The sequence below is a fragment of the Ptychodera flava genome (assembly GCF_041260155.1).
Source record: "Ptychodera flava strain L36383 chromosome 3 unlocalized genomic scaffold, AS_Pfla_20210202 Scaffold_25__1_contigs__length_14229661_pilon, whole genome shotgun sequence".
Lineage (NCBI taxonomy): Eukaryota > Metazoa > Hemichordata > Enteropneusta > Ptychoderidae > Ptychodera > Ptychodera flava.
Window position 1 is genome coordinate 544,320 of NW_027248279.1, and position 27,843 is coordinate 572,162.

The 27,843-nt window shown below is 36.8% G+C and overlaps 2 protein-coding genes across 2 annotated transcripts in view; both read left to right on the plus strand.

Moving 5' to 3' along the window:
* The first annotated feature begins 5,165 nt into the window (after positions 1 to 5,165).
* The window catches only part of LOC139125362 (V-set and immunoglobulin domain-containing protein 10-like), a 79,067-nt gene continuing 56,389 nt past the window's right edge, over positions 5,166 to 27,843 (plus strand). Inside the window, exons 1-2 of the mRNA XM_070691450.1 lie at positions 5,166 to 5,298; positions 7,290 to 7,604. Of these exons, the coding sequence (XP_070547551.1) occupies positions 5,226 to 5,298; positions 7,290 to 7,604 (388 nt within the window). The 5' untranslated portion in view covers positions 5,166 to 5,225. The remainder of the gene's footprint in view (positions 5,299 to 7,289; positions 7,605 to 27,843) is intronic.
* LOC139125545 (fibroblast growth factor receptor 3-like) lies at positions 12,888 to 27,794 on the plus strand. The gene is made up of 10 exons (XM_070691608.1): positions 12,888 to 13,002; positions 13,683 to 14,009; positions 14,531 to 14,656; positions 15,281 to 15,394; positions 19,683 to 19,723; positions 20,260 to 20,422; positions 21,215 to 21,325; positions 21,647 to 21,825; positions 22,221 to 22,343; positions 27,636 to 27,794. Exons 1-10 carry the CDS (start codon positions 12,888 to 12,890, stop codon positions 27,792 to 27,794), a joined length of 1,458 nt encoding a protein of 485 aa, XP_070547709.1.

Consider the following 27,843-nt stretch of genomic DNA (forward strand, 5'->3'; position numbering starts at 1 on the left):
AATTAAAATAACGGTATCAAATAAAATCGGCCAATTTATTGTAAGTGTTGTATGACTTTCAGGTGTTTCAATATTAATCCGAAGACACACAGTCAGAGACCAAAACAGAGGGCATTAAGGGGCGCAAGCACAAGAATGAAGAAAAGTGTTAGTAGCAGGGAGATGTGTGATAGACTTTATGGATTAGGGGCTGTGTATGGTATAAAACGGAACATAACAAAAAAAAAGTTGATTGATAAATTACTTTAAGATAAGTTGCTGACATGCTTACCGTGACTTGTACAATCGGCGTACACAGAGGTTTTTGACGGCTGAGTTCCGTTAAATGATAATGATATAATTTACTGGAATAGACGCGCGTGATTTTCTATTGAGTTCCACGTGAACAATTATTCACATTTGACATCGCTAATCAAGAAGAGAGGGGATCATCATTAACTCGCTTAAATCAACAGAGTACGACGTGGGGAAAAACAGGAAAAGGATTGTGAGCAAACATTGAAGTTTCATAACTCGTTTTTAATCAAGACATCCGCATTTTTCAATCGAAAAGACCGTTCAATTTGGATATATTTGTCCCAGTCGAATAATGTAGTTGTTTTTAAATTTGCACACCTAGCCAAAACCTTGTCTGACACGTAAGTTGTATCATTATTCACAGTGAAGGCGGTGATGACTTACTGAAATCACTCACTGTCACTCTTTTGCAGAAAAATGGCACATATTCCGTACAGCATATATTGTTTTCTACAGACAATCATCATAATAATTTTACTTTTTATAATGTCGTAGAAGAGGAATGCGGTAATTGTTGTCTGCCAACACTTAGATGTCAAAGCGTTTAGATTTAATATAACCACCAATTTAATCGTTTCAGATATTACTCATAATGGTATTATAATGTCTGCAGTATATTCATAACCTCATAACGATTGCAATGATTTATTTATGTTTTTTTCAAGTAGTGAGGTAATTACTGTCGTCAATATTGATAGAGTAATGATATAATAGTGTGTTTTGGTTTTTCGGTTGTTTGTTTGTTTTGCCTAAACAATGCAGATCACGAATCTTGATGTAGCCACACTGACTACAGGGAACTTCATATCGTTCTTTATTAAAATTCTTTCAGGATCCCGTTTTTGAAAAAAAGAGGGCAGCATCCTAACTTTATATAGAAACGATACGCTATGGGAAACGCTTAAATGAAATGTTTTGAAACAACTTGAGTTAATGTATGGGACGTTGTAAATTGGTTTCTTACTGTATTTTATCAACATTAACGCTGTCGATTTGAATTCGCCTGATTAAAATTATACTAACATTGTAATCATTTTTTATAAATTTGATTATTTTATTTCGTAGCATTATGTATTTAATCATTAGTGAGGGCGCTCTGACGTTGCTAACGACCCTGCCACGACTTGGTAAATTATAAAGTTCATTTTTATTTTCATTTTATTGTTTTAAAATAAAGATTCTGAGAGGAAACCCCAAAAAATTGAATGCAGTGTATTCTGTAATAATTGAAAAAGTTAGACGTTGCGCTTTGATTTCACAAGGTTTAAAAAATTGATAGATGTACGTATGCATTACAAAAAGCAAATTTGCTGACCGAAGGAAGGGATTGATTGGGTGATCAAAACACCGTTAATTGATAAAGCTGTACACATAAAATGAACATTGCTTATCCAGTTTGAATACAGAACAAGTGAGCGTCAGACTGATGGCAGTATACTTTGAACTTTATATTCTTGTACTTATTCCTTTTCTCTCAATTTTTGCTTCAATATTCAAATAAAAAGTATATGAATTTGAGGTCAGCGAAGATACGAACATCGCCCCCACAGTTACAGCAAGACAATATGAAAAGTTATACTTTCCTGAATGTGTACTTTTTGTCCTTTTGGGAAAACATCTTGTGGACCGTATTTCAGTTTATTGGGGATAAACTTGAACGAGTTGCATCTCGATGAACACTTTTGCTGTTACACTAAAGAGTAGATTCATTGTCTATTTACAGCGGGTTGTAACCCTGAAATGATGAATATAATGGGTTTTTGAATTTGGCATAAGATGACTCGTCAAAACGGACAAATGTGACAAGAATACCAATAAAAACACGTTAACACAGAGATCCTGGAAAAGTAATTATTTGAACAGGAAATATCATAGAAGTGAAAAAAACAATGAAAACTATGAATGTAAATAGAATGAGTGATAGCCAAAAACACATTGCAGTACGTTATTGCTTTATTCTCGTACTTCTTCATTTAAAGGATGTCTTATTTTGATATTATATGCGAAGTTTGTAAATATGTTGTAAACAAAGGTTTTAATAGCATCCCACAGTTATAGCGAGAAAGTAAGCGATATTTTTTTCTAGTGTACTAGTTTTTTCCTGTGGGAAAATCATATACCTTATTTCAATGTATTAGCCCGCCAAAATGGTGAACATATTTTGTCTATTTTGAAGTCGATGTTCATAAACTGTCGTCAAAACACATACGTGTCATGCTTTGAACAGAAAATATTATTGAAGTGTTGACACAGTGACAATTATGAATACATATAGAATTAATGATGGCAACTGAGAAATGGCGGTACTTTTCATTAGTGTTCTCATTCATTTAAAGAATTCCATGTTTTTCTTAATATTCGCCTTAGAAATGTAATTTTTGAATTTTAGGACAGAGAAGCTATGGACAGAGCAAAAAGAGAGAGAGCGAGAGAATACGCAATGTTTACATCCATGAGTGCACTCTGTCTTCCTTGGGCAAATATCTCGCAGACCGCATTTCAATGTATTCGGGAATGAATGTAATAAAATAAAAGAAACTCCACACATCGTTTGTATCTTGAATGTCTGCTTTAGTATACTGTAGTATCTTGTAAGGGCATTTTTTTTCGCTGTTTTGTGTATAGAACTGATTAGCCACGGCGAGACGCAGCTGTAATCTGCTTGTCAGTGTAAAGTATCTACTACACAGCGAACTCATAATAAAGACAAATTTATCTATTTGGAAGGTGACATGCGTATACAGTCGTCAAAATGTAGAAGTATAACAAGTATATCAATAAGCCGCATTTTGCACGAAGACAATGGAAAAGTAATTCTTTGAAAAGATGATAGACAATGAAATGATAGAAATATAATGAGATAATGAACACTATCGATACAGAAAAAATGAGTGATTGACTCAGTCATATGGCAGTACGTTGATTTCGTTTATTCTTGTAGTGATTTACTTAAAGTAAATCCATATATGTTCAATATGTACCTTGGAAATTTATGAATTACGGATTAGATTTAGAAAGAGCTTTATTATGGATAAGATATAAACAGCGCTCTACAGTTAGAGTATATCTTGTGAACTGCATTTCAATGTATCGTGGGATAAACAATTATCATCTTTTATAATGTACATTTGTTTCTTTCTTTCTTTCTTTTACATTAAAGACTGGATGAATTGTGTGTTCATAGCGAGGTGTGACCCTAAAAAATGGTTTTACTGCACACCGCATCAGAACCGCAAAATTCACCAGATTGCAACTTAATTCATAAAAAACCACCCTGAAGACTGTTTTTCTGATACCTTTCACTTGAAAGAAGCATATTTCTGTCACAATGATTCTCGTGTACATAAACCTTTTGTTCATTTCATCGTTACTTTACGTCAGTTGTAGAAAAGAGGGTTATATGGTATAACAAATGATGAAATTTAATCTTGCTGCACCATTATGTAGGGTGGCAAGAACTACTTGAAAATCATGAATTTTCAAAAACCAATTTTGGCTCTTCGTAAAACGTAGATGTGCGATTTATCCTTTTACACTAATAGAAAACAACTTTTGTCCGAAATGATATCCTATTTTTAAACGCCGTTTTTTAATTATGTTGACTCTATATGTTTATAAAAAACTATGTTGAAATAATTGGTAAAATAAACAGCAAAATGCACGTGATGCAATGTGTTTTATGTTGCCGCCGTGTCTCTCCGATCAATGGTGCTATCAGATTAAAATTTGTATTCGATTTGCACCGCCCTCTGGCAACCATTTTAAGCAAAGCGGAGACTGATATTACATGTAACAATTATCAATAATGAACCCAAAGGGAAAAATCGCCATCGCAGCCTGTCAACATATTTGCTACTATACCGAAATACAATACGACGAAGGATAACAATTGAATCTGTCAGTGCTACTTTAATTTTTGTCTTTGAACATCGCTTCCGAGATTGTTCTACTCTCTTGTCTTCTTTCAGCGTATTAAAGAAATGGTGTTTAAATCACCTTTTTAGACGGTATGTGGAAAGCGCTGATATCTTGAAGTGCAACTGATATTATGAATCTCAATGGAAATTTACATGGATATGTTATTAGGAAACGATTGATGTGTTATTGCACATGAAACCATTTCCTGGATTTTTTATCATAAACACTTTTCCTCGCATTCTCTCACTTTTTCAAACATTTAAAATTACTTTTGCAAAGTTTCTAGACAATTATTGGCAAAACAATTGAAAGGTAATCGTTGTGAGATATGCTTATGTGTGCTCACTTGGGGTTCCTCTAGCTAATTACAGAAGCACAATGTCAAGGAGCTTACAAATGATGTATGTGTTTATCTAATTTCGATGTGTGTGTTTGTAAAGCATGCAATTGAATTGAAATTGTGTGAAGAGCGCCTCCCGCGGTAAACCGCAAAAGGTAACTCGGATACCGGTGTTATGACTTTTCAACTGTGGGCCATTACGTCTTGAGAGAACTGGTCGGTCACACTTTTTGACTTCGTGGTATCCGGGAAATAACTATCAGAAAAGCAACTTGGAATGAATCCGTGCTGACACTGTTGTGATCGGAGGAACTAAGGTACGCCTTCAAAGTTGTTGAATAATTCGTAGTTATCATAATTGGTTCTCACAAATTGACAATGTATGAAAGTTACCGTGACACACATGGCGTATTTTGTCGTTCCGCTTGTGAGTATAGTTGTTTGTTCTTGTAGCCGATACATACAGTGAAAAGTATCAAAGTAAAAATCACTGTGCGACACACTTGTCAATATTAAAACTGTCATGAATATTTCATATTTTTTGTTTGTTCTTTCCCACTCTCTAGGAAACTACCTGTCACTAACACCAAATGCATAGCGGTGCGACGATTAATAACACACCGTCGATACACCAACCTGTTTGCAAGGAAGTTGGATATTGCTCGTAGACATGAAAGCTGGAACTGTGCAAACATGGTCGCCGACGTTAGTGGTTCAAGTTGGAGTGTTCGCTCTGTTGATTGGTAAGAATTGCAATTTATGTTACATGTCTTAATACAATTCAGAATCCGCTCTTTATCTAGTGTAAAATCTTTGAAAAGGGACAAGAAATGGTAAGCACAGTAACCCATTTTGAAGGGCTATTCGATTTGGTTTGTACCGCGAAAGTAGCCGTTGTGTGACGTTATTGCATTGTTAATCATCGAGTGCACAGTCAGACGACGAATGCATTCCTAAATCTCTTCACGGTGCATCGCCGAATAATTTTAAACTGTGTTCATCACCGCAAAGGCTGATAGTCTATTTGACACATTAGAAGGTCATTAAAGCTAGTCATGATATGGTGATTAAAACCAAACCAATGTACCTTTTTGCATTTGGTAATCAGAATTCACAAGATAAATTATAATTTATCATATTTAATCATAATCATAATCTTTATTTCTTATATAGCGGATTACATATTTAAATATATCAATCAGCTTTACATTAAAAACAAACAAAAGAGTGACAATTAATAATGTTCAATAAAAGTAACAGCCGGTAAAACTCAAGAAATGGTTAAAATAGATCAAAAATAACAATCATGTATAAAAATGACTTAAAAGGGTAAGTTTTTAAAGTTACTGAGATGTACGATTGTACGATGTGGCTGGAATCAGCTTAATCTGTTTCGCATATTTTGTTCTCCAATAAATACAACGGTTATCTCATAAAAACCGTGCAGGTAGTCTCAATAAATTACAATAAACAAACATTATGAGCTGCTAGCCTGATAAACTTTCTATACAATTACGATTGCAAATTTATTATATTTTTGAGAAGTGCAGTCATTATTTATTTTCGACCTTACAGCGAACTCTCGGACGTTCATACTTTTTTGTAGGGATGGGAAGGAGCTTTTGGTAAAGGACAGAGTACCATTGTGCACGGATCATTTGACGTGCATGTGTTTACCTTTTCAGCTTCATTATCCATATTTTTAAAGGTCATTCTCTATTTCCTATTCATATTTTGATATCTATATCTGTCAATCTACTCGATGAAAACAGTAGAGTTATGATATATACATCAAGAATTGATTTGTGTTATGCAGGAATGAACGTCGTGTTGCCTGGTAAAAACCCCATAAAAATGGGTTAGGAATATCGTATCAATGTTACTTTTATTTAAAGTAGGCATCTATGAGCCAGTAATAAACGATACCTAAGACTCGGCTTTCTTTAGTAGGTAATATTCTTGGTTTAATTTCGATGAGATATTTTTACACTTGCCAGCAATGACTGCCAAATCTCAAACTTTTTTTTGTTTTTGTTTGTTTGCTTGTTTTTTTGTTTGTTTTTTTTGTTTGTTTGTTTGTTTGTTTGTTTGTTTGTTTGTTTGTTTGTTTGTTTTGTTTGTTGTTTGTTTGTTTGTTTGTTTTTTTTGTTTTTGTTTGTTTGCTTGTTTTTTTGTTTGTTTTTTTTGTTTGTTTGTTTGTTTGTTTGTGTTTGACCAGGCAACGCTTCATACATTTCAACACATTGTCTGCTTTCTTCACGTTGTATTTGTGAACGCTTGTCGTGTTGAAAACATTGGCGGTTACGAATTGTGTTTTGTTTAACACATTACAGGGCAATATTCTACACACCAACATTTAAATGACAATGTATTTGTTCATGGCTCGAAGACCGTAGCATATATTGTCTTTCATAAAAAAGTGACTTTCGGAAAACTTGCACTACGGGTCTGGCAAACTTATTCATTCTTGTTACCCCTTTACATTCCTTTGAGTGCATTCATCTTATTTGTGTTTGTTGTATGCCGTACCTAGCAATCATACCGCTCTCCTTCTCGGGAATTAATTTCAAGATGGGATAAGTCACGTGAATTAATAATAACTTTAACTGCGGTTCTGGCGAACTTATTTATTCATGCTAACCCTTTACATTCCTTTGATTGCATTCATCTTATTTGTGTTGTATTAACTCTACTGTTAATTTGTGTTGTATTTGTTAACTTTGTTATTTTACAGTTATGTGTCGTACATGTGATTTGACCGTGCCGCAGTCCACTGTACAGGGATATGTTGGGCACTCTTCCCTACTGCGTTGTTCGTATTCAAACTGCAATGACGTTGTGTTGTCTTGGTACAATAGTAGTAATTCGGAGACGCCAATTTTGCAAAAGATCAACGACACTGTCACCAAATGCAGAGGAGGCATTTCGCTGGAGGGACAGGCAGACCTGCGAATATCGTCTGTTACACTCAGCGATGAAGATACATACACATGTCAGATTAAATACTCGAACATCACAAAAAGTAAAGAAATATCATTGAATGTAGATGGTGAGTTCGCATGGACCTTCAACCTAACCGATATTTTTAAGTGTTGACATATGTCTTTTATTTCTGACAAAGTCTAGAGTCTGTAAACTTTTAGATAACCTCTGCGTAAGGGCGGGGCGTATTATTAGCAAAACTTGAACTCAATAAACATACAAACCACTGTATTGCAGCGTCTATTTTGGAGTAATAAGAAACTGTTTAACCAACTACAAGTCTTAGTGTGCAGTGTAACTATGAATTCATTATAATTTTAATAAGTAATTCAAAGCAATTCTCACTTCACTAGATAGTGCCACGATGACAGAAAGATATGGTCATACAATTTACCCAAACAAAATTAGTAAACGTTATTTTTAATGTGAATTGGGGCATAATGGCTTGTTAAAAAAGTCAGCTTTTAAATAGGTTTGTTACTGTAGTTATAGAAGTTGCTGTATTTCATATATATTTGATACAAGATATCTTCAGTGGGTGTAGAATTACCGAGCCCCCAAAAGCTTTTATGAAGTACGGTGAAATGGACACATGACTCTATATCTTGGCCTTTTGTTGTTGTATGATTTATCTTCCCCAATTGTGTAGGGCGTTTAAGATATTAAATGATGATTTGTGTTGTTATTGCTTATTCTTCCAGTTGCCACTGCTCCGTCGATCACTAGCTTAAATATTAACAGATCACCTGTCATCGAGAATGACTCTATCAATCTGACCTGCACGGCAACCGGTGTACCGACCCCCTCGTACGGATGGAAGGTGAACGGGTCGACCATCGGACATCAAGGGAGATATTTAGATTTCCCGAGTATATCGCGAACAGACAGCGGGACATATCATGCGTCGCTAGTAATACAGAAGGATGTGTAACACGAGACAAGTCTGTCGACGTCTATTGTAAGTATACCATCAGTCCCTTTCAGTCGGAAATAGCATTATTTTATGTAGTGAAAAGGAGTTCCGGTGATAAAATAACGTGCCAATTGAGTCATCGGCTTAACCAACAGGAATTCAGTGTTGTAAACATTCCTTTGAAACAATTACACAAATGTCACTATAGCATCAATCTTCGTATCATTTACAATAAAAACTTGCTGCATTGAAATCCAAAGTGAAAGTTTATGACTCTGCGTCTAAATTATTTGACTGAAGTAACATTCTATCAGCCTATGCAGATCATGCCGTGATCGAGTAAACCGTATGATTGGATAAATTATTGATACTCCCGAAATTTTCTTGATTTTAGCTCACGTGTTCACACTTGGGCTAATGTCATAGCAATGTCTGTCTGTCTGTCTGTCCGTGTGTGTGTGTGTGTGATAGTGTGTGTGTATGTGTGTCTGTCTGTCTGCCTGTTTACATGATTACTCAAAAACGCCTGAACAGATTCAGATCAGATTTTATACACAGGTACCATATGCTATTTGCAAGAACTGATGAGATTTTGGTTAGTGTGACTTGCATATTAATGAAGTTACGCAATATCATTTTTTTCCTTACAGCAGTATCCCTGTGGAGACGGTAATGACAGTGTAGACATGTATCAAGAAAAACTGCACCAAATAACATGAATTTTTTCACAGATGACAATCTCAGAACGTTATAATGACACCGTGAGTTTCATGTCAATTATCTGTTCATTTGCATATTTAATGAACTTTTGTTATTAGTGACATAACTCTGAAATTCCTGCACTAAACTTGATGATACGTGCAACAAATATTGATCTGATATATATCTAATTATACTAAGAAGCATTGGCAGTTCCTTCCAAGTTAATAAATAGCTCATTTGCATATTTTATGATGCTTTATAATTAGTCATATAACTCCGATATAACTGCACCAAATTTGATGTATTCTGCTGCACATACTGATCTGACTGACATATAACTGTGGTGTAAAGCACTTAGTAGTGTCAAGTTTATGAAGAGTTCATTTGCATATTTAATGAAATTTGTAAGTAGGTATACAACTCTGAAATTACGACACCGAAGTCAGTGTAATCTGGTACAGATATTGACCTGATAAATATCTAATTGTACGGACAAGAATTTGGCAGTGTCAAGTTAACAAATAGCTTATTTGCATATTTTATTAACTTATGTAATTAGTCATATAACTCCAAAATAACTGCACCAATTGAGATGAAATCTGCTGCAGATACATATCCGACAGATATCTAATTGTGGTATAAAGAATTTAGATGTATGAAGTTAATTAAGGGCTCATTTGCATATTTAACAAACTTTGTAATTAGTGATAGTACTGAAAAATTACAGCGTCACATTTGATGAAACTTGCTACAGACATTGATCTGATAAATATTGTACTGAGAAGCATTAGGCGTGTCAAGTTATGATTAGCTCGTTTACATATTCAATAAAGTTTTGTAATTAGTGATTTAACTATGAGAGTACTGTGCGAAAGTTGATGAAACCTGCTACATATAATGTTATAACAGATATCTGAGTGTCGATTATATTGGTATGAATTTGGTTTATTGACAGGAATATTGAAAAACATAATACAATAAATCCTCGTCAGAGATGCTAACTCTGGCAGTAGACCGTATTCTGACTTCTACTCCGCGTCGTGTGCTCAATTGAACTGCTGTCAATGTCTGTCTTTGTTCTTGTGTTTTGGTTAGTGATTATCCTGAGGTATGCAAATGTTGCGTAACATCTCCTTGCTCGTTGTTTGTCAGTCACTTTAATATGAGACAGGTCAAAGGTACAATTGTTTTACACAACTTCATAACAGTCAAAAAGTATGCAGTAATTCATGTCATACTGTATTATTTCATGCGTCCAGTAGTGTCTGATAAATGTCAATACATGTCGAGTCATCAGCGGTCAATTTCAATGCTTGATAACTAAGTTTGTAATTTTGTCAAACTCAAAAGTCATTTCTTCCATTCAGGGGTCACTTTAGTAGGCCAAGTCGTTCTGTTGAGTACTGTTGAGTCTGTTTACTGGATATCCAACATTCTGTGAAGCAAACTAATATTAATCAACCTGTTGTGAAACACGTGAGCACCTTCAATTCATATCTGGTTGTTTGCTTTTTTTGTTTTGTGTGAGTTGTGTTGCTGTATTTTGTAACAATAACACTAACTTTAAATTAGACTCGCCAAGTTCACCATGGCCGACGTGTGAGCTAACTACCTCTAGTGCAAAGGGATACATTCAAGAAGGAGACGACGTTAAACATTACCTGTAGGGAGAGTGGAGGCAACCCTAGTCCAGGCTTACAGTGGTTTAACGACAGTTCAAGCTTAACAGAGGTTTATTATGGTGCGCAGAATTTCGGTTGGACTTTGACGTCACGTCACAACGGAATTAAATACCGTTGTGATGGAAACCATCCAGCCGAATCACCCACGAGGCATTGTTACACAGATGTATTGGATGTAAAATGTACGTATTCTGCACCATTTTATATGTGTATTTATAATATTTTTTCTCCTTATCCTGTGACTATTATTTCCATAAAGACTACGGAAAAACACTGTTCTACTTTGATTCTAGATCATCCGGAGGATATAGCTTTTCAAACTTGCATTGCAATATGCTTATCTGGAGTATATCCACTTGCATAGGTTGCAGCCAGAGTCTATATTCTCACCAAAAACACCTGCTCTGCGTAACATTCATGATGTTACTCATATTTTGAACTCAAGCTTCAAAGCCAGCACGACATTGTGTTGGTCAGGTTTACGGCTTGAGGTCTTTATTGTTAAATTTTATTCTGGTGTAGTTCAATGAACTCACAAATGAAGAATTTGCACCAGCAGCAACGGCAATAAAACAACTTAATATGCCCTCCTTTCTTTCTGGGCGCTTTTAAAAGTCTTAGAAAAAAATCTAAAGTTCCATGTGCTTTCGATGCGTTGCATTGCCGTATTGCATGGAATTAATAACACTACACTCGCGTGCTTCTGACCAGTTATTTTTAGGGTTTGTGTCTGAAGGCTAGGCTCCTTAACGCCAGTCCAAATGCAACTAAAGACATTGTTCAATTGTATTAAACTTTATGATATTATAATGATTTTATAAAGGTGCTCTCGGGTATATGATTGTGGATGTAAGACCTCTCAGGTGCAAATTATTTTGTTTGGTTTAAATTATCACCCACCCAAATATGTTAAATTTCACACCTGAGGTATTGTATTTGCAACCAAATCCCCGAGCGCTCCGTTTATAACCTCTTATTATTAACTCAGTGAAGCGGCGGTACCAAGAGGAAAGACGACAAAACACTACCATCACCAACGACAGCAATAAAAAAGATGACAAAATACAAGAGCGACAACACACATATGTACAAAGACGACGACGACTAAAACACGATGACAATTATCATTTTACTACCGAGAGTTTTGATGTTTGTCAGTCTCTGTTGTTACTTGTTTAGTGCCTTTTTTTTAAATTAGTTTCTGCATGTTGTAATTTGTCTTTTTCATGTTTAATTTTTCTCTGTTTGCATCCAGTTATTGGGCTATGCCTGTTAGATGTCAGAATGAATAAATAAATAAATAAATAAATAAATAAATAAATAAATGCCGTCACCATCATTATATTATCTCGAAATAGATAGTCCATCTTTGCCAGTTTGTGGCCACTCCGGACCATCACCCTACAGCGAGGGGGAAACAGTTCAAATAATATGTCAGTCAACTGACGGGAACCCTCTGGCAATCTGAGCTGGTTTAATTCAAGTGATTCGAATCTCATGAAAGAAACAACGCCACCATATCCTGCTGGTTACGCTGTCAATCAATACAGCTGGACCGTTTCAAGGGCCGATAACCGGCTTAGCTTTGATTGTCAAGCGACGAATTTAGTCAGAACAACCCCTCTAACTTGTACAACGAGCGACTTTCAAGTCAACTGTAAGTATGTTATATCATGACTGATTACAGAGTAAAGGATACATTGAACAGTGCAAATTGTGTAACATTTATTTTCTGAGCTTAGCCATCATTGATTGGTGTCCAGCTTTTGCATATTTGGCGTTTGTGTCACTAAATAGAATTTCTTGGTCTTCACCTAATAAAAACCCCAATTAAATACATATAATTTTTCAAACAATGATTAAGATTTTAATTAATCGAAACGATATATATATATATATATATATATATATATATATATATATATATATATATATATATATATATATATATATATATATATATATATATATATATATACTTACAGTCACTTCAAACCAGGCGGACCTCGAAGGATATAGCGCCCCTTTAACCATCAGGGACAATTTAAATCTTATGTGCACTTCCGGTAGCAGCAATCCACAGTCAGAAATCATATGGTATCGTGATGATGACGTCATTGGTGCTAGTGGTTCTGAAACCATTGTGAAGAAGTTACCGAAGATGGCGAGTTCTACGGAAACGTCACAACACAAAATCTGACAGTGGATGTACAAGCTAAACACAATGGCGTTCGCTATCACTGTGGGACAAGGAATCATATGCTATCTGGCAATGGGCGACCTTTAGCAAATTCAACATCTGTGACAATAGAGGTTTATTGTGAGTTGTCCATCTTCTTATTCAGTTAACACTGTCTGTTCAAGAAATGAGTAGTTAAAGCAACCAAAAAAGGTGGATTAGTAGTGAAGTATATCGAAAATACCGTGAATTCTTGATGATTATACAGCATTGTTTTTCTTTTACATAAAGACAGGCATAATTAGATCATATTTAATTACCAATTCATGTATATTCATGTATATGAGTATTTTCTGAAGTTAAACATGGAAGTTCACAAAGTTTCCTGTCTATAAGAAGTCGCCTTACAGAATTGTTACAAACCCAATTTCATGGTCACTCATATCGCCTTTGACCTTCACAATATAAGACTTTTTCACCTATTTTATTCAGAATCGTTTCAAAATTGCTTTAATCGAAAATTGCGAAATCAGTTAGTAGCATTAATCATATTCCTTAGATTACAAGGCACTTGTGGTTGTAATAGTGGGTATGTAATTATGTATATAAAATAAATTCACGCATTTTTTTTTCGAAATTCAAACGCTCGTATTTTCAATCCTCTAACAGTCCCACCAAACCAACCAGTGGACTGTACGACAAGTGTGACAGGATGGCTAGATTACGTTGTTGAGGGTGAAAGTATTGAACTTAGATGTAAATCGTGCAGTGCAAACCCTGCTGCCAAAATCGTCTGGTACAGAGATGGTGTTCTACTGACACCCGATGTCATCAAGTTAACTGATGGCATGTACAATGGCCAGAGAGCCATTGGTCACCTAGAAAAGGAAATCAGTTTTAGTGACCATGGTGCTGAGTATAGCTGTGAAGCATCGAGTCCAGAGCGTTTCCCGAACCACATTTACCAATCACAAAAAGTAACACTGAATGTCCACTGTAAGTGCATTCTTTTTAACTCGAATTATTCCGTTTAGCAACGGCATGTTCGTCTCACCAAATCATTTTGGAAATTTACGTAACATAATGATTTGTCTTGTAGAATATATTTTCATGTTTTAGTTAAGTTTTTATCAGCCCTACCTTCAGTATTTCGTATGGACATGCGCTGACAGACTAACAGAGACATATGCATATGCATTATGTAAATATGGATGTTTCACAGATGCTCACAAGGAAACGATCAACAAATTTGATTTTTTCTAGCGCATGTCTATTGCATCAAAACTTTATGAAATACTTGCACGGCTTTTGTTATATCCTTTTAATAGCTGTTTTGTTTTAGTATATCAGATTTTTTTTACTTGTCGTACGCGTTCCCTAGGAAACATGAAAATTGCGCAACAGTTGCATTTTGATTGGCACAGTAATATAAAGGTCTTCCGGGATAGGAAAACATACTGCTAAGTATCAAACGAATAATTTTCATAGGATCAAATAGTTTGATTTTATCTCCACAGACACGCCCAGGATAATAAACGATTATGACACCAATTCAACCAGAATCAATGCAGGGGACGGAGTTATCCTATGGTGTAACATCAGCAGTAATCCACGGGCAAATATCACCTGGTTGGACCAGAATGGTAAAATAATCACCAACCTTACTGCAAATCGCGTGGTTTACGAAGACTGGCATTATACTCAGTTGCTAAGTAGCCTACGAATCAGCGATGCAAATAGTGATGCAACTGGTTTCTATACATGTCAGGCCAATATTCGGTCGGCGGTGCAGCGTTTACAATCTATGTTGAAGTAATTGTTGGTGAGTATAATTATTATAACAGTTTTTAAAATTGTTTATTGTAGTACGCCCCTTAAAATAAAAAAAAATTAATCTCTCCGTAAGAAAAAACATAAAATATTTCTCATTCTAAATCAAATTAATATTAAATCTGGAAGTCAAAAGGCAATATCTGTTGTAGGGAAAAATTACCCTAGTTTTCTCAACATTTAAACCTCAACATAGCCTACATCCTTGAGCTTCAAAATAAGTCTGTACAATTGATAAATCAATTTTGAAAACGTGCGGTAAGCGTTGAGAGTCCCCAAGGCGCATTCTACCATATTAAGGAAACACTAAGCAATCTGCTATTAAAATGAGAATGCCAAATATTCATGCTGAATATACATGTTAAATACGGTATTAGGAAGGAATATAATATTTTTCTTGTATTTGTTGATAATATATGTTTCTTTTAATTTTTCAGAAAGCAACACCATCGCCCTTTTCATCTCTCTTTCCGTGACCCTAGTTGCTATTCTGCTGGTTGTGGTAATTGTTGTATTTTGCAAAAAACGTCGAGGTAAACAGAAAAGTACAGGTAAGTGTGTGGCATGTTTAATTTTTGTTTGGTTGTTTCGTGTGTGTGTGTCTGTGTCTGTGTGTGTGTGTGTTTTAACTTAACATGCAAAGCCGTATCAGAGTCATGAAGCGTCCCTGCATGGATGTTGATGATGGACTGCAACTATGGAGATAGAGTTATAATCATGTTCACCTGTCGTTAGACAACTAAGACATATATTTTTTTTCTCTCTTTTTTCAACAGAAACACCTGATAATGGGTAATTTGTTATTTTCTATACATTTCAAAATGCCATTTTTATTACAACTAAGATGAACTATACAGGGCAGCGTGTAATGTTATATATTTCGAAGTATTATTTGTATTAGAACTAAAATAACTATGCGGGCCATCGCTTATCCCCTGATTATGTTCATATTGAGAAGTTAATATTTTATCTTGGCCACAGAAATGCATACGCTGGCTTCAGTTTGGATCAGGAAATGGGACGGAAGTTGACAACGGAGATTATTGACGCTGATATTTCAAAACAAGCAAGGTAATCAATTTTACTGTAAGCAACAGTAAATGAACAGTCAACCTACAAGATCAGTTTTGACCTAGTGTTATTGGATTATGGATTGGTATGATTGCGATTATTTTACTACGACCAGGTCGATGCTCCTGCTGGTGGACATATTGTCCCCGAGGGCATCATCCACCTGGTACTTGTACATGATAATGAAGGACTGTATAAGAGATATATTCATACCGGCTGGGACGTCGCCCGGGTTAACAAGGTCCCGACCAGCTACACGGGGCACAGTAGCTCAAAATCCGTGTGTCCCTCGATTATCCTTCGGGATGTTACTAAGACATCATACGTGCAATCAGAGGGCAATTTTTATCACAGAAATGGAGAAAGCTACCAGACAATTAAACCATGCAAATTGCTACTGACGGACTGTTTAAAGTCATCTCCAGCTTGTGATTATACAGGTTCTATCACAAAGTGTGGTATTAAAAACTGCAAAACCTGTAGTATGCTCATCACTACAGAACAGTTCAGTAGTAGTTTGACAGGTAGAGACCTATTCTACCAAATGTCTGGAACCTCTGAATTGCACAACAAAAAACGTAATCTATGGAATTGAGTGTTCATTGTGCGGGCTCATTTATGTTGGTGAAACAGGAAACAGCTTACGATCTAGAATGAACGGACATCGCAGTGGAGTGAATCGATCTTTGGATGTGCAACTTTATAAGCATTTTAACCAGGACGATCACTCCACTTTGTCTATGCGTGTCCGTATTCTTGAAAAAATATACCATCCAACCAACAGCCCCACACTTAGTTCACCATTCCGTAGACAGAGAGAATACCACTGGATTAGACAGTTAGGTACCGCAATGCCTTATGGTTGTAATGACAACATCAAAGATATAGGCAATCTCTCAAGTCCTGGTTGTTCAGAAGTGAATGTGATGGGCCTATTTGAGTCTTCTGTCCGTAGAAGACGTAGTCATGGACATAGGCGTTACCATCGGCCTAAATTGGATACATCAGCTACATCCAATTGCCATGGCAAATTTCATGAACTGCTTCTTTTATTGCAGAAGCCTTTAGGTCTCCATCACATTCGTACTTCATTATTTGCTCTTTCCATCAAGGACTTGAGAAGGTTGCATGTCTATGCATTGGGATTGTCTTTGACAGATCCGAACAAACAACCGTACAGACTGGTTAGTATTATTGCTGACATTGCACTATACAGACTATACAAGCCTGTTCGTGCTGAACCTATGACTGATGATCATCGTCATTTCATACATCTTCCATTTACTAACAAAGGAATTGATGCCATTAATATCAGCAATATACTACACAACAAAAAGGTTACATCAACTATACCTGTATACTTTAAGAACCAGTCTGTACCTATTCTGTCATATCAATACACCAAGACAATCTCCAATAAAATATTCAATTACAATAAGGCATTGCGGCACTTAAAAATTGATGAATTCCTTCAAACACCAGCATCCTGTGACTGCTCTACATCTCCCTTCAAATATACTCCAGTTGGCCATGTCATCACTGGTGATCTGAACTTGGTTGAACATCACCACCTTCGTAAGATATTATCTTGTGGACCCAAGTTCAGAGAACCTCGCAGGATCAACTGGAACCATAATTTTAAGATCATTATGGACTCAGTTGAAGATTATGCCAGGAAATGGGCTAAAAGGGAGGATGTAGAGTTGGACACACTGTCAGAATGGGTCAAATCTGTGAGGAAAATAGTGCGTGGCCGTATTGGTCGACTAAGATCACATGTTTTGCAGAAGACCCTATTCTGTATTTAAAGATCCTGATGCTGTTAAGTGTTTGAATGATATCCATGACAAATATGTTGTCGTCCCTGCTGATAAAGCTGCCAATAACATTGTATTTGTTTGTAAGAAGTATTATTTTGAATGTCTTATAGACGAACTTGGTGTAACTAAGACCTCCACCAACTCCACTTACAGACAATCAATGTTCAACAAATCTGAAATTTTGGCAATCATAAGTCATTCATGGATAATTTTAATATTACAACAAAGGATGACCATAATAAGTTGCCTAGCTTATACTGGATACCAAAGCTCCACAAAACACCTTACAAAGCTAGGTTTATCGCAGGATCTTTCAAATGTTCAACAACAGAGTTATCGAAGATACTGACTTCTGTTCTTTGTACTGTTAAACGGGGACTTCAATCATACTGTGATGTTGTCTTTTCTCGGAGTGGTATAAATCAAATGTGGATATTAAAAAATTCGAAGGAACTCTTGGAAAATTTGAAATCAAGATCTGTTTCAAAAATAACATCTATTAAAACTTTCGATTTTTCCACATTGTATACCACAATACCACATGATAAATTGAAAGAACGCTTGAAAAACATCATCAACCAAGCATTTTTCTACAAAAACGGTTCACGCCGTTACAAATATGTGGTATTAGGGTATAATTCTACATATTTTGTTAAAAATACAACTAATGCTAAAGTGTTTTATACCGAGAAAGACATTATCAGTATGCTTGATTTCCTCATTGACAACATATTTGTTGAATTTGGAGGACACATTTTCCACAGTGTATAGGAATTCCCATGGGCACTAACTGTGCTCCTTACTTGCCGACTTATTTCTGTTCTCATACGAGGCAGAATTTATCCAGAACCTTATCAAGCAGAAAAAGGTCTCTGTAGCTCGTACTTTCAACCTAACATTTAGATACATAGACGATGTTATTTCATTGAATAACTCTGAATTCAGTAAATATCTCGCTATGATTTATCCTCCAGAATTGGAGATTAAAGAAACTACAGAAACGGCCTCTTCTGCTTCATATCTGGACATTTTACTTGAATTTGACTCCAATGGTCACCTTTCTACTAGGCTATATGACAAGAGAGATGATTTCAACTTTAGTATAATTATTTTCCACACCTCATCAGTAATATTCCACTCTCACCTGCTTATGGGGTATACATTTCCCAGCTTATACGATATGCAAGAGCATGCAGTTCATATGGTGATTTTGTAGAGAGACATGGCCATCTCTCTTTCAAACTGTTAAATCAAGGTTACACCAGAGCAAGACTTGTCTCTACATTCAAACGCTTTTTGGCAGGTATCGCAAGCTGGTAGATAAATACAATATCTCTCTTCGACAAATGATCACTGATGGCATCGGTGACATTGGGCCTTAGTTAGTGACCACTACCTATCTGACTTACAGATTGATATATGGCGGGTGCCACATGTGGGGCAGGATGCGCTTACTATTTTCGAAACACCTGACATCACTTCTTGGTCTTTTGGCCAGAGGTCCATATATCTTTCTTTCATGAATTTGACTTTGTTTGTACCGTCTATTTACTGTCTGTTCTGTGCTGTTTTGTGTCTATGTTTACAACTATTGTCTTACAAATTTTGACCTAGTGTTATTGGATTATGGATTGGTATGATTGCGATTATTTTACATTGAATCTAAATATCTGAAAACAGAAGGCAATTCATCCTGCAGTGTTAAACGCAGAAACCAGGTCAAGGCAAGGAGACGAAGGTCAAAGTATACACGGCAATTATCGTATGGTTCATGATGAAAAAAAATTATCTTTTTGCCCTTTAAAACACACAGCGGCGGACAATAACAACTGTTTCACAGAATTCGTATATTTAGCTGAAACCAGGTTCCTATTCCTCAACATAATTAAGTTTTAAAATGTCATGGCTCTTAAATTACACTTATCTGTTATCATTTTCTCTCTTTTAGAAGATGGCGCCCTTGGTGGAAACAAGAATCCATCTTTTGAGGTACGAAAGGATAGACAATTTCATTATCACGTGACATTGCAATAATTTTAATCTCAAATACTAATCGTAAATACACCTTTTATATAGTTTGCAAAATTTTCAGGTTTTCACATCCTATCTTATAAACTCTTTTATAATAACTTTAAAATACTTTAAATCCATATGGAAATGACTGGCATAGTCTGTTTAAGCTCTACGGCATATATTTCGCCATTTTGGTCACGTGAAACCATGATTATCCATTACTCCTGAAGGTGTAGGTTCAGTCACAACACATCGGCATTGCTTTGTTAATGGTATGATAACGACTTCAGCAAGATACTTGCGTGTTTTGGCACAATTTTTGTCTACAAATATCTATCTCCATCACGCGTTTCACCTAAATTGCTGTCACAACTCCCGAACACAACAAACTATATATCGACATCGTTTTATTTGGCTTTTGCTTACTATAGATTGTTTATCACTACCATGGATGTTCACGCCAGGTAATAGCAATTTTTTTTATCGATTTCCACGCTACCTGTCCTAAGCAGGCAGACGCACTTGGAAAGGCGATGAACCCTTGCATGGAGGTTGAATTCGACTCCATAACATTTATAGAAGACCGCTATACCGGAGTGTTCTCGAAATTAGTCAAGGGCGAAATACCGATATCAAAAAGAAGCAAGCTCGTCGTGTGTGTGAAAGTGGTTAAAGGTAAGATACAGGAAGGGGGAGGAGCTCATGCTTATCGGTTCAAAAGGCTAGTTTCTGTTCTCAAAAATAATATCCAATTTAATAGCCATAATCTCATCTCTAAGGCATAGAAAAATAAAAAGTTCGTTTCTCATCCTAGACATGTTGCAAAAATGATGCGGTGACGCGGTTTTTCTCTTCTCATCTTGTTTTATTCTTCAATCAACAGAAGGACGCGCAATAAACATTAAAATAACATAGGAATACACGCAGAGATAAATGCACAGCAGTGTTGATTTAGTATTTTTACAGCAACAGTTCTGTGGTTTGACTTTTAGTTTAGCGATGCACAGTTTTGACAGTTCAATAGAAAAGTGACATATGTTCGTACAGTTCTGAATGGAATGTTCGTGTCATTTATTTTATTTACATTTCTGTTTTATACAGCACTGTATTATGCACTGTCGTCCCGTATTTTTGCAGTTTTTTACATTTCCTCATGAGCAGAAAAAAGGGTTGACGTGGCGGGTCTGAATTGACGCTCGCGAGGATGATAAACAAACTTTTTTATATTTCTTGGCTCAAGAATGTATGTTTAAATTTGACAGAAGATGTACGGTAAATCGAATAGTGACTCTAATGAAGAAAAACATTACTAAGGTCATTCAAAGGAAGGGAAAATACACCATGCAGCCTTTTATATCAATGCAATTAAGACGAAAAAAAAACAATGTTCAATCATGAGAGTGCATTGATTCAAATATCCGTCATTCTGAACTCATCGATGTTTTATGATTTATTTTCGTTATATAGAGAACGCAAGGGACAATGCTGACGAAGCTTTACTGAACGAGATACGATTTCTTAAAAGACTGGAAGAACACCAAAATATCATTAAGATGATTGGATGCAGCGCGGAGATAGGTAAATGTAGCAATTATGGTTTCACAATATTTTAACAAGTGGACAATAGACTACAACAATGGTAACTAACAAGACAATAACTCTCATCCAAAAGTAAAACAAGAAAAAAATGTTTATCTTGGTGTATTTTTACTTTGAAAATAAGACAGACAGCAAGATGAACAGGAGAACGAAAAAGAAGCTGACAGACAGATGTGTCAAAAAAAAATCATAAAAACCCAATAGCGCGTACATTGTTAAGTATGTACGTATGTGCATACGTCTATTCATCAATCGTTCCTTCCATTCATTGATCATTTTACCACGTTTACATGTTTACAGCTCCATACTGCATTGTGTATGAATATTGTCCTCATGGTAATCTAAGGGAGTATTTAATCGGCCTGCATAAGGAGGTGAAAAGGATCGATGAATACGAATTAGAAGACGCTACATTTAATTTACTTTGCAATTTCGCCTCACAAATCGCCAGTGGTATGGCTTTCCTTGGAGAAATAGAGGTAAGGTTCAGACGAAGATATGCCATTTAAACTTTATTTTGAAATACGGCTGGTTTTCAATCGGGTTCGAACCCACAACATACGGCATCGGTCGCCTAGCGGACAGAACCGCCCGGCTAAAACTCCACTCCCAAAAAAGAGTGGTTCAATAGCCGGCTAAGTTGTTACATTTTCTGACTGAAACCACTCCACACGTTGTAGAGTTCGTGAAGCACTCATGCACGCACGCGCACTATCACACATCGCACACACACAAACTTTTTTTTTTGAAATATTATGAGAAATGTACTTACATGGGAAAAAGAATATTAAATACAGAAGTGTTTCTTTTTGATGAGAAATATCGGTTTTTATCTTTTATTGTAAACTTTGTTTCTTTTTGTGTTTTTCTCAAGTGTATTCATCGTGCCCTGGCTGCTAGAAATATCCAAGTGTGGCACAAGAACGTTTGCAAAATATCAGAGTTCGGATTTGCGAGCAAAGTAATGGATGTGTATACCTATGAAAAGATGATAGAGGTTAGTGATAAAGTTGACGTAAATTCCTACCAAATTACATAATATTGCGATTTTAGAGTTAATCATTCAAGATAAAATACTTTTTGCTCTTCCAGTTTGAAAGGATCCAATGAAATTTGCATAAAAGGTCGTGTTTTAGAGCCTCGTTTCCGTTACGCCGACCGCCACTGCAGGGCAGGATAAAATACGGCGAAAGTGCAGTCTTTAAATATCGACGTGCAGCAAAACGTACAACAGCTAGAACTTCAATTTTTGCTTCCTTTCATAGCAAAAATACTAATGATCTGTTTTCCGAGGGTAAACTCACAAATGAGTAGATTTGATTGAAATCGCTACAAAGTGGGCGGCGAGGTCGACCCCAAAAATGCGGGAGAAAACTTCACCTTTTTCGTAAAACAGTTCGATCATGACCTTCGAGGTCTTAAGCCGAGCCGAAAATTTAAGAAAATATTCATTCAACTATTATTAACATTTGGTGAATTTTTTTAATGTTGGCTTGCAGTTACTACCATAGCGTAACACCTGTTACTTAAGATTCACGCTTGTTTAGCGCGACCACACCACAGGGTGGTACATGATTATTCTTTCATTTTTACACAAATCGGGTCGCTGATGTTATATATATATGTGTGTATAAGCATTTAATTAATGTCACATTATGAGCATCAAGTTTTTAAAAACAAAAACTAAAATTTTCGCCAGTTATACAATGTGCCAGGCAAGCTCGAGCACGGTAATATAACGGGATCACGCAGCAACGACGGCCGCAGCTTTTCACCGGCTTTCATTTGCCACATTCGCGTACTCGTTTGCGTGATATAGGGTAGCCGTACGTATCCACGGAGCTTTTGTGCGGTCCGTGTTAGTTTCCACAGATTGTGTATGCTTGCTAGCTACTAGTATGAAAAAAAGGCGAAAGAATACTTCTAAACGAAACAGCACTGCTAAATAAATGTCAGTACGATTGTGTTGGCCAGTGGGGTAACACAAGCTGGCAGTCTGGCTTCCTCGTCACAATCATCGAAAACATAAACAGAACCGAACAAACATGCTAAATTACCCGGTGAGGATCGAAAGAAGTCTATGTTACGCTCACACTGTACGCTGGATTACGCTGGTCGCAATATTATATTTAACACATAAACATCACTGCTTAATCAACTTCAACGAGGCGTGTTTCAACAACGAAGGCTTAAGCCTCTGAGGTTTTTTTTCAGATCGTATCGACCTACTCAAGATACGCCCCCTCCTTTCTTCTCGTGAGAATTTGACTCTGGCCATGCTTTTGCGGCAGTGTTGAGTGAACGGCCGGCATTTTCGAAAACCATCAGAAATAAGGCAAACGCAAAAACGAATCGATAAAAACTCACTGAAAATCATCTGCAAACACTACCCAAAAGTTCAACTCAGCTGCTAACTGGAAAAAGGACGGGTGCTAAACGATGGCTAAACGATGGCTGAGATATCTGCGGATAAAATTCTGGCGAAAAATGCGATAACCGCCATTCACTGACTAGAAGGCGCTGTTCGAATTTGAAGGTAATTCTCATGTATATATGCAAATGATGTACCCTTCTTTAAGACTGTTCTTATATATTCACGTGAATCCCCCTACCTTATCCCTGTATCTCATATTTCAACCTGTGTGTTTCACGAAATGTTTCTGAGATTGTATCTTTTGCTCTTCGTCTGTCATGACATTTTCAAACACTTTGTACCTTGCTAGTCTCTCTCTCTTTCTCTGTCTCTTTCCCTATACGTAAAGAAACCGAATGAAATTTATTCTTTCAAGAGATTTGCAAAACATGAAATTCGCAAATAAAAACTTTTCCGTGTTGGCACATATTTCAAGCCCTAGCCGCACTTGTGGCTCTCAATGTTAGAAATATTTGTTGTAGGCTGTTTTAAGAAATAAAACGTTTTTTTTTTGTACGCACTAAGTACTCATAAAATTGCAAAATAGTATTGGGCGAGTTGGCATCGGGCGAGTTGGTATCGGGCGAGTTGGAATCGGACGAGCTGAAATCGGGCGAGTTGGTTCTGGGTGGGTTGGAAAAGATGCGAGTTGACGGGTACCCGGTAGTAATGCCGGGACCGATCACTTAGCGAAGGTAATAGATTGTTTACACACCAATTTCAAGCTGATTTAGACCTCAAGTTTCGCTTTGCCGTACATTTTCCTCTGTGTTCATAACTGAACGCCCATTCATTGGTAAATTCCCGGGGACAACTCATTGGTATTATTAATTGTAATTGTAATTGTAATTTATTTCTCCAGAAAATCACGAACATCGTACATAGCAAAGGAGTAACTCAAAAAGTATTTCTGGTGAGGTCATGGAAATAGTTCTATTTGAACTAGTCAAGTCCACGACCCTAACAAATGTGATTTTACTATAGCGAGTTCAAGTGTAACGTATGAGAAACCTTTAAACGAGCATAATAGTAGTTTACTAAATGTCAACTGCAAATTATCACTGTATGTACTATAATGATGAAGTTTCGGAATGCGAATTAAGTTGAACTTTAGGGCGACGTGCAAAGTAACTGATTTCACTCCGTGTCCAATGTGTCTAGGTCGGTTCTGAATGTGTGACATACACGTGTTTGACTAACAGCAGTGTATCTGTATTAAAACCTGTATCTCGAGCATGCTGAAGCTTCAGCATATTTACGATGTGGTTTAACAATATAAGGGACAGCGGAAAGTACGAAGTCAATGTCAACCCCTACCACGTACTACCCTAGTGTGCCAGTGGGGTATTTGGAAATAATCTTATGAAGTTTGTCAAATGCCTCAACCCCGGGAAAGACAACTTGGAAACATTGAGTCAATAAACATAGCTCTTTATCAAAAATTTGCACTTCCAAAGTCTTTGAACCATCCACAGTTCGGCGATCATCAATTTCGCTGGCGTGACCAGGCTAAGCGAATACAATTTGGAAGGGTAACCGATTTTCAAAAATGTCCCCCAACGTCCCCCGTCAACGTAGCTCAATGAAACTGCCATCCTTTGTTCATGTATATTTATCAATTGAATAACTCGAATGACATTGCCCACAAACACATATGTACGCAAAAATGGGACATTTTTGGACAGCAGGTGCTTGACCTGTCACTGCCGATACTGAAAACATTGAGGTGACGATCGCACTACGTCAAACAGAAAGCTCGAAAAGTTGGCAAATTACGACTTATCATGCTCTCTTGCTGCCATGATGTTGTAGTGAGGTTAGTCAGGAGGTTAATCGACACCGGATTTTTCCTAACTTGGCCTTGCATAGCGTTAAAACAAAGGCCGAAATTAGCCGATGTCCCAAACCAAACACGAAGACTTCGAAGTCAGTGACGTAATCGAGTTGAGATCTGGGCATGCGCAGTCGTTCGAAAACGAACCTCCAAATTAAGAGTGGCAACGAACTGACAAATAGAACTACACGAACACCACAGTGGTATCTATTACCTAACGTACACTTAACTCCGCCAGCAACATTTTGGGATGGCCGTCATTAGCGGTCGCTCAAGTCCTACACACAGCAGCTCATCTCTGCTGATAGGCTACCAAGTTAAACCGATCGTCCAAACAAAAAAAACATACATACGAGATTTAACGGACTTTGTCCAAAGACAGAAACTTTCCAAGTTCCGAACAACACAGTTCGTGTCACATTTGACGTTGTTTCCATGTACACAACACAATGCACGATAAAGCAATCAAACAAGTCTGCAAAGCCTCCATGAAACACAAGAAGTTTACGAAAGGAAGCCACCCACAGTGGTATGTTATCTATGCTAACACTCATACTCAAAGGGAACACATTCGAATTCGACAAAAATTCTAACAGCAAAACTGCGGATGCTCCATGGGCTCCCAAGAAATAGCCGATAATACATTCAATCATCTCACAGTAAGAGACACAAATTGTTCTATGGTACTGATTCAGAGACGACAGTTTCAGAGATCGACCTCTGCTTAGAGAGATTAGCAGAATTTTTCCAACATGGTAAGTATTTGGCTTTGCCCCGTGTGCTGGGTTGTGTAAACTAACAACAAACGTTTAGTGTTCTCTGTGAATCAAGAAGCCTTTCGAACATGAAAGATTCGGATATCTGAACCCCAACATTGGCTACGTAGCTCGAAGTTATTCTCCGATAAAAGGAGAGGAACATTAGAAAAGGCGGATTTCGCATGGTAGCTATGGAAAAAGGTGGTTCGTTCTCAGAAAACATGCGACGTACTGCATACTGCTGATGCTCCCTTGGTCCGTGGACTGTTGCGCCGTCCGTCTCGCCCATACACACCACCAATTGCCTTACAATCACAGGATTTAGTCATGTGTGTCTTCAAATATTGGTACATTATTTCTACAATCATCAATCACGGAACGCATCAAAAACAATGGTCGCGGCTACGGGTTCACGGACGTTCACGAGGAGACACACACCATTGTCGCAGAATAGTTTTGACAAGTTTTGAGGGGAATAATTAGTCATCGATCTGCGTACCGTCGCACATCGAACCGACAAGTGTATGTATAAATATAAAAATTCGATGTCCGAAAAGTTTTTTTTTTTTTTCAACTAACTGAGTCATCGCCTTTGTTATCACCTAAACATCCCTTTTGTTGTTCGGGGAGACTGTAACATGGATATCTACTTATCGCATCGAGTGTGGCCGTGCTTTCAATATATATCTACCGTTGTGCAAAAAAAATCGTCAAAAATGGGTCAAATCTTTGTTCGTCGGTCAGGAACTAATAACAATATAGGTTGGGATATAATCTGTCAAATTTGAATGAGTATTGCAGATAATAATACTTTCATTGATCGACAAAGAAGAGAAAGAATGAGTCAGTAAATATCGAATCATAGACGGGAGAATCGAGACTGTGTATGGTTTAATCAATCGGGAACAAAAATACAATTAGTTGAAATGGAAATGAAATTTTATTCAACTTAAAAAAAAAATGTCCCGCCTTTCCTTGACATCTGATTCCATGGCAATAGAGCAACACAGGATGTCGTTCAGGTCCTCAAAAATTTTGTAGAATGGCTCGACGATATTAATAATACTTTTCAGAACTCTAAATGATAGTTCTATGGAAGAAACGATCGGAAATATCTTGGTAAGGCGTCTACACGAGAATGCGCTATGGCTCGAATTACATACTTACTGGTCTGCCCTCCCAATAGCACTGCTTTCGAACCATATAATTACAATGCTGTGCCGTATCTAACATGTTGACATCGGAAACGTTTGACAAACTTAACATTTGCATCTCTTCCTGAAGGGTCGTCTTCCAGTTCGTTGGATGGCATTGGAATCGATTTTGGAATGTGTGTACACTGCTAAGTCTGATGTGTGGTCATTCGGAATCGTATTGTGGGAAATATTTAACTTTGGTAAGAGAGTTTGGCAAATTGACATTGTAGTTTACAAATGGAAATAACTTTAACGATTTTAATGTTAGACTTGTATGATTTCAATGCTCGCTTGCA

Bases quoted from the DNA above. Each gene is read 5' to 3' on its own strand.
- LOC139125545 (XM_070691608.1), top strand. From the start codon at position 12,888: ATGTGCACTTCCGGTAGCAGCAATCCACAGTCAGAAATCATATGGTAT. The intron at 13,003-13,682 runs GTTCTACGGAAA...ATCCTCTAACAG, and splicing joins GAAGTTACCGAAGATGGCGA to TCCCACCAAACCAACCAGTG. The intron at 21,326-21,646 runs GTAAATGTAGCA...ACATGTTTACAG, and splicing joins TGGATGCAGCGCGGAGATAG to CTCCATACTGCATTGTGTAT.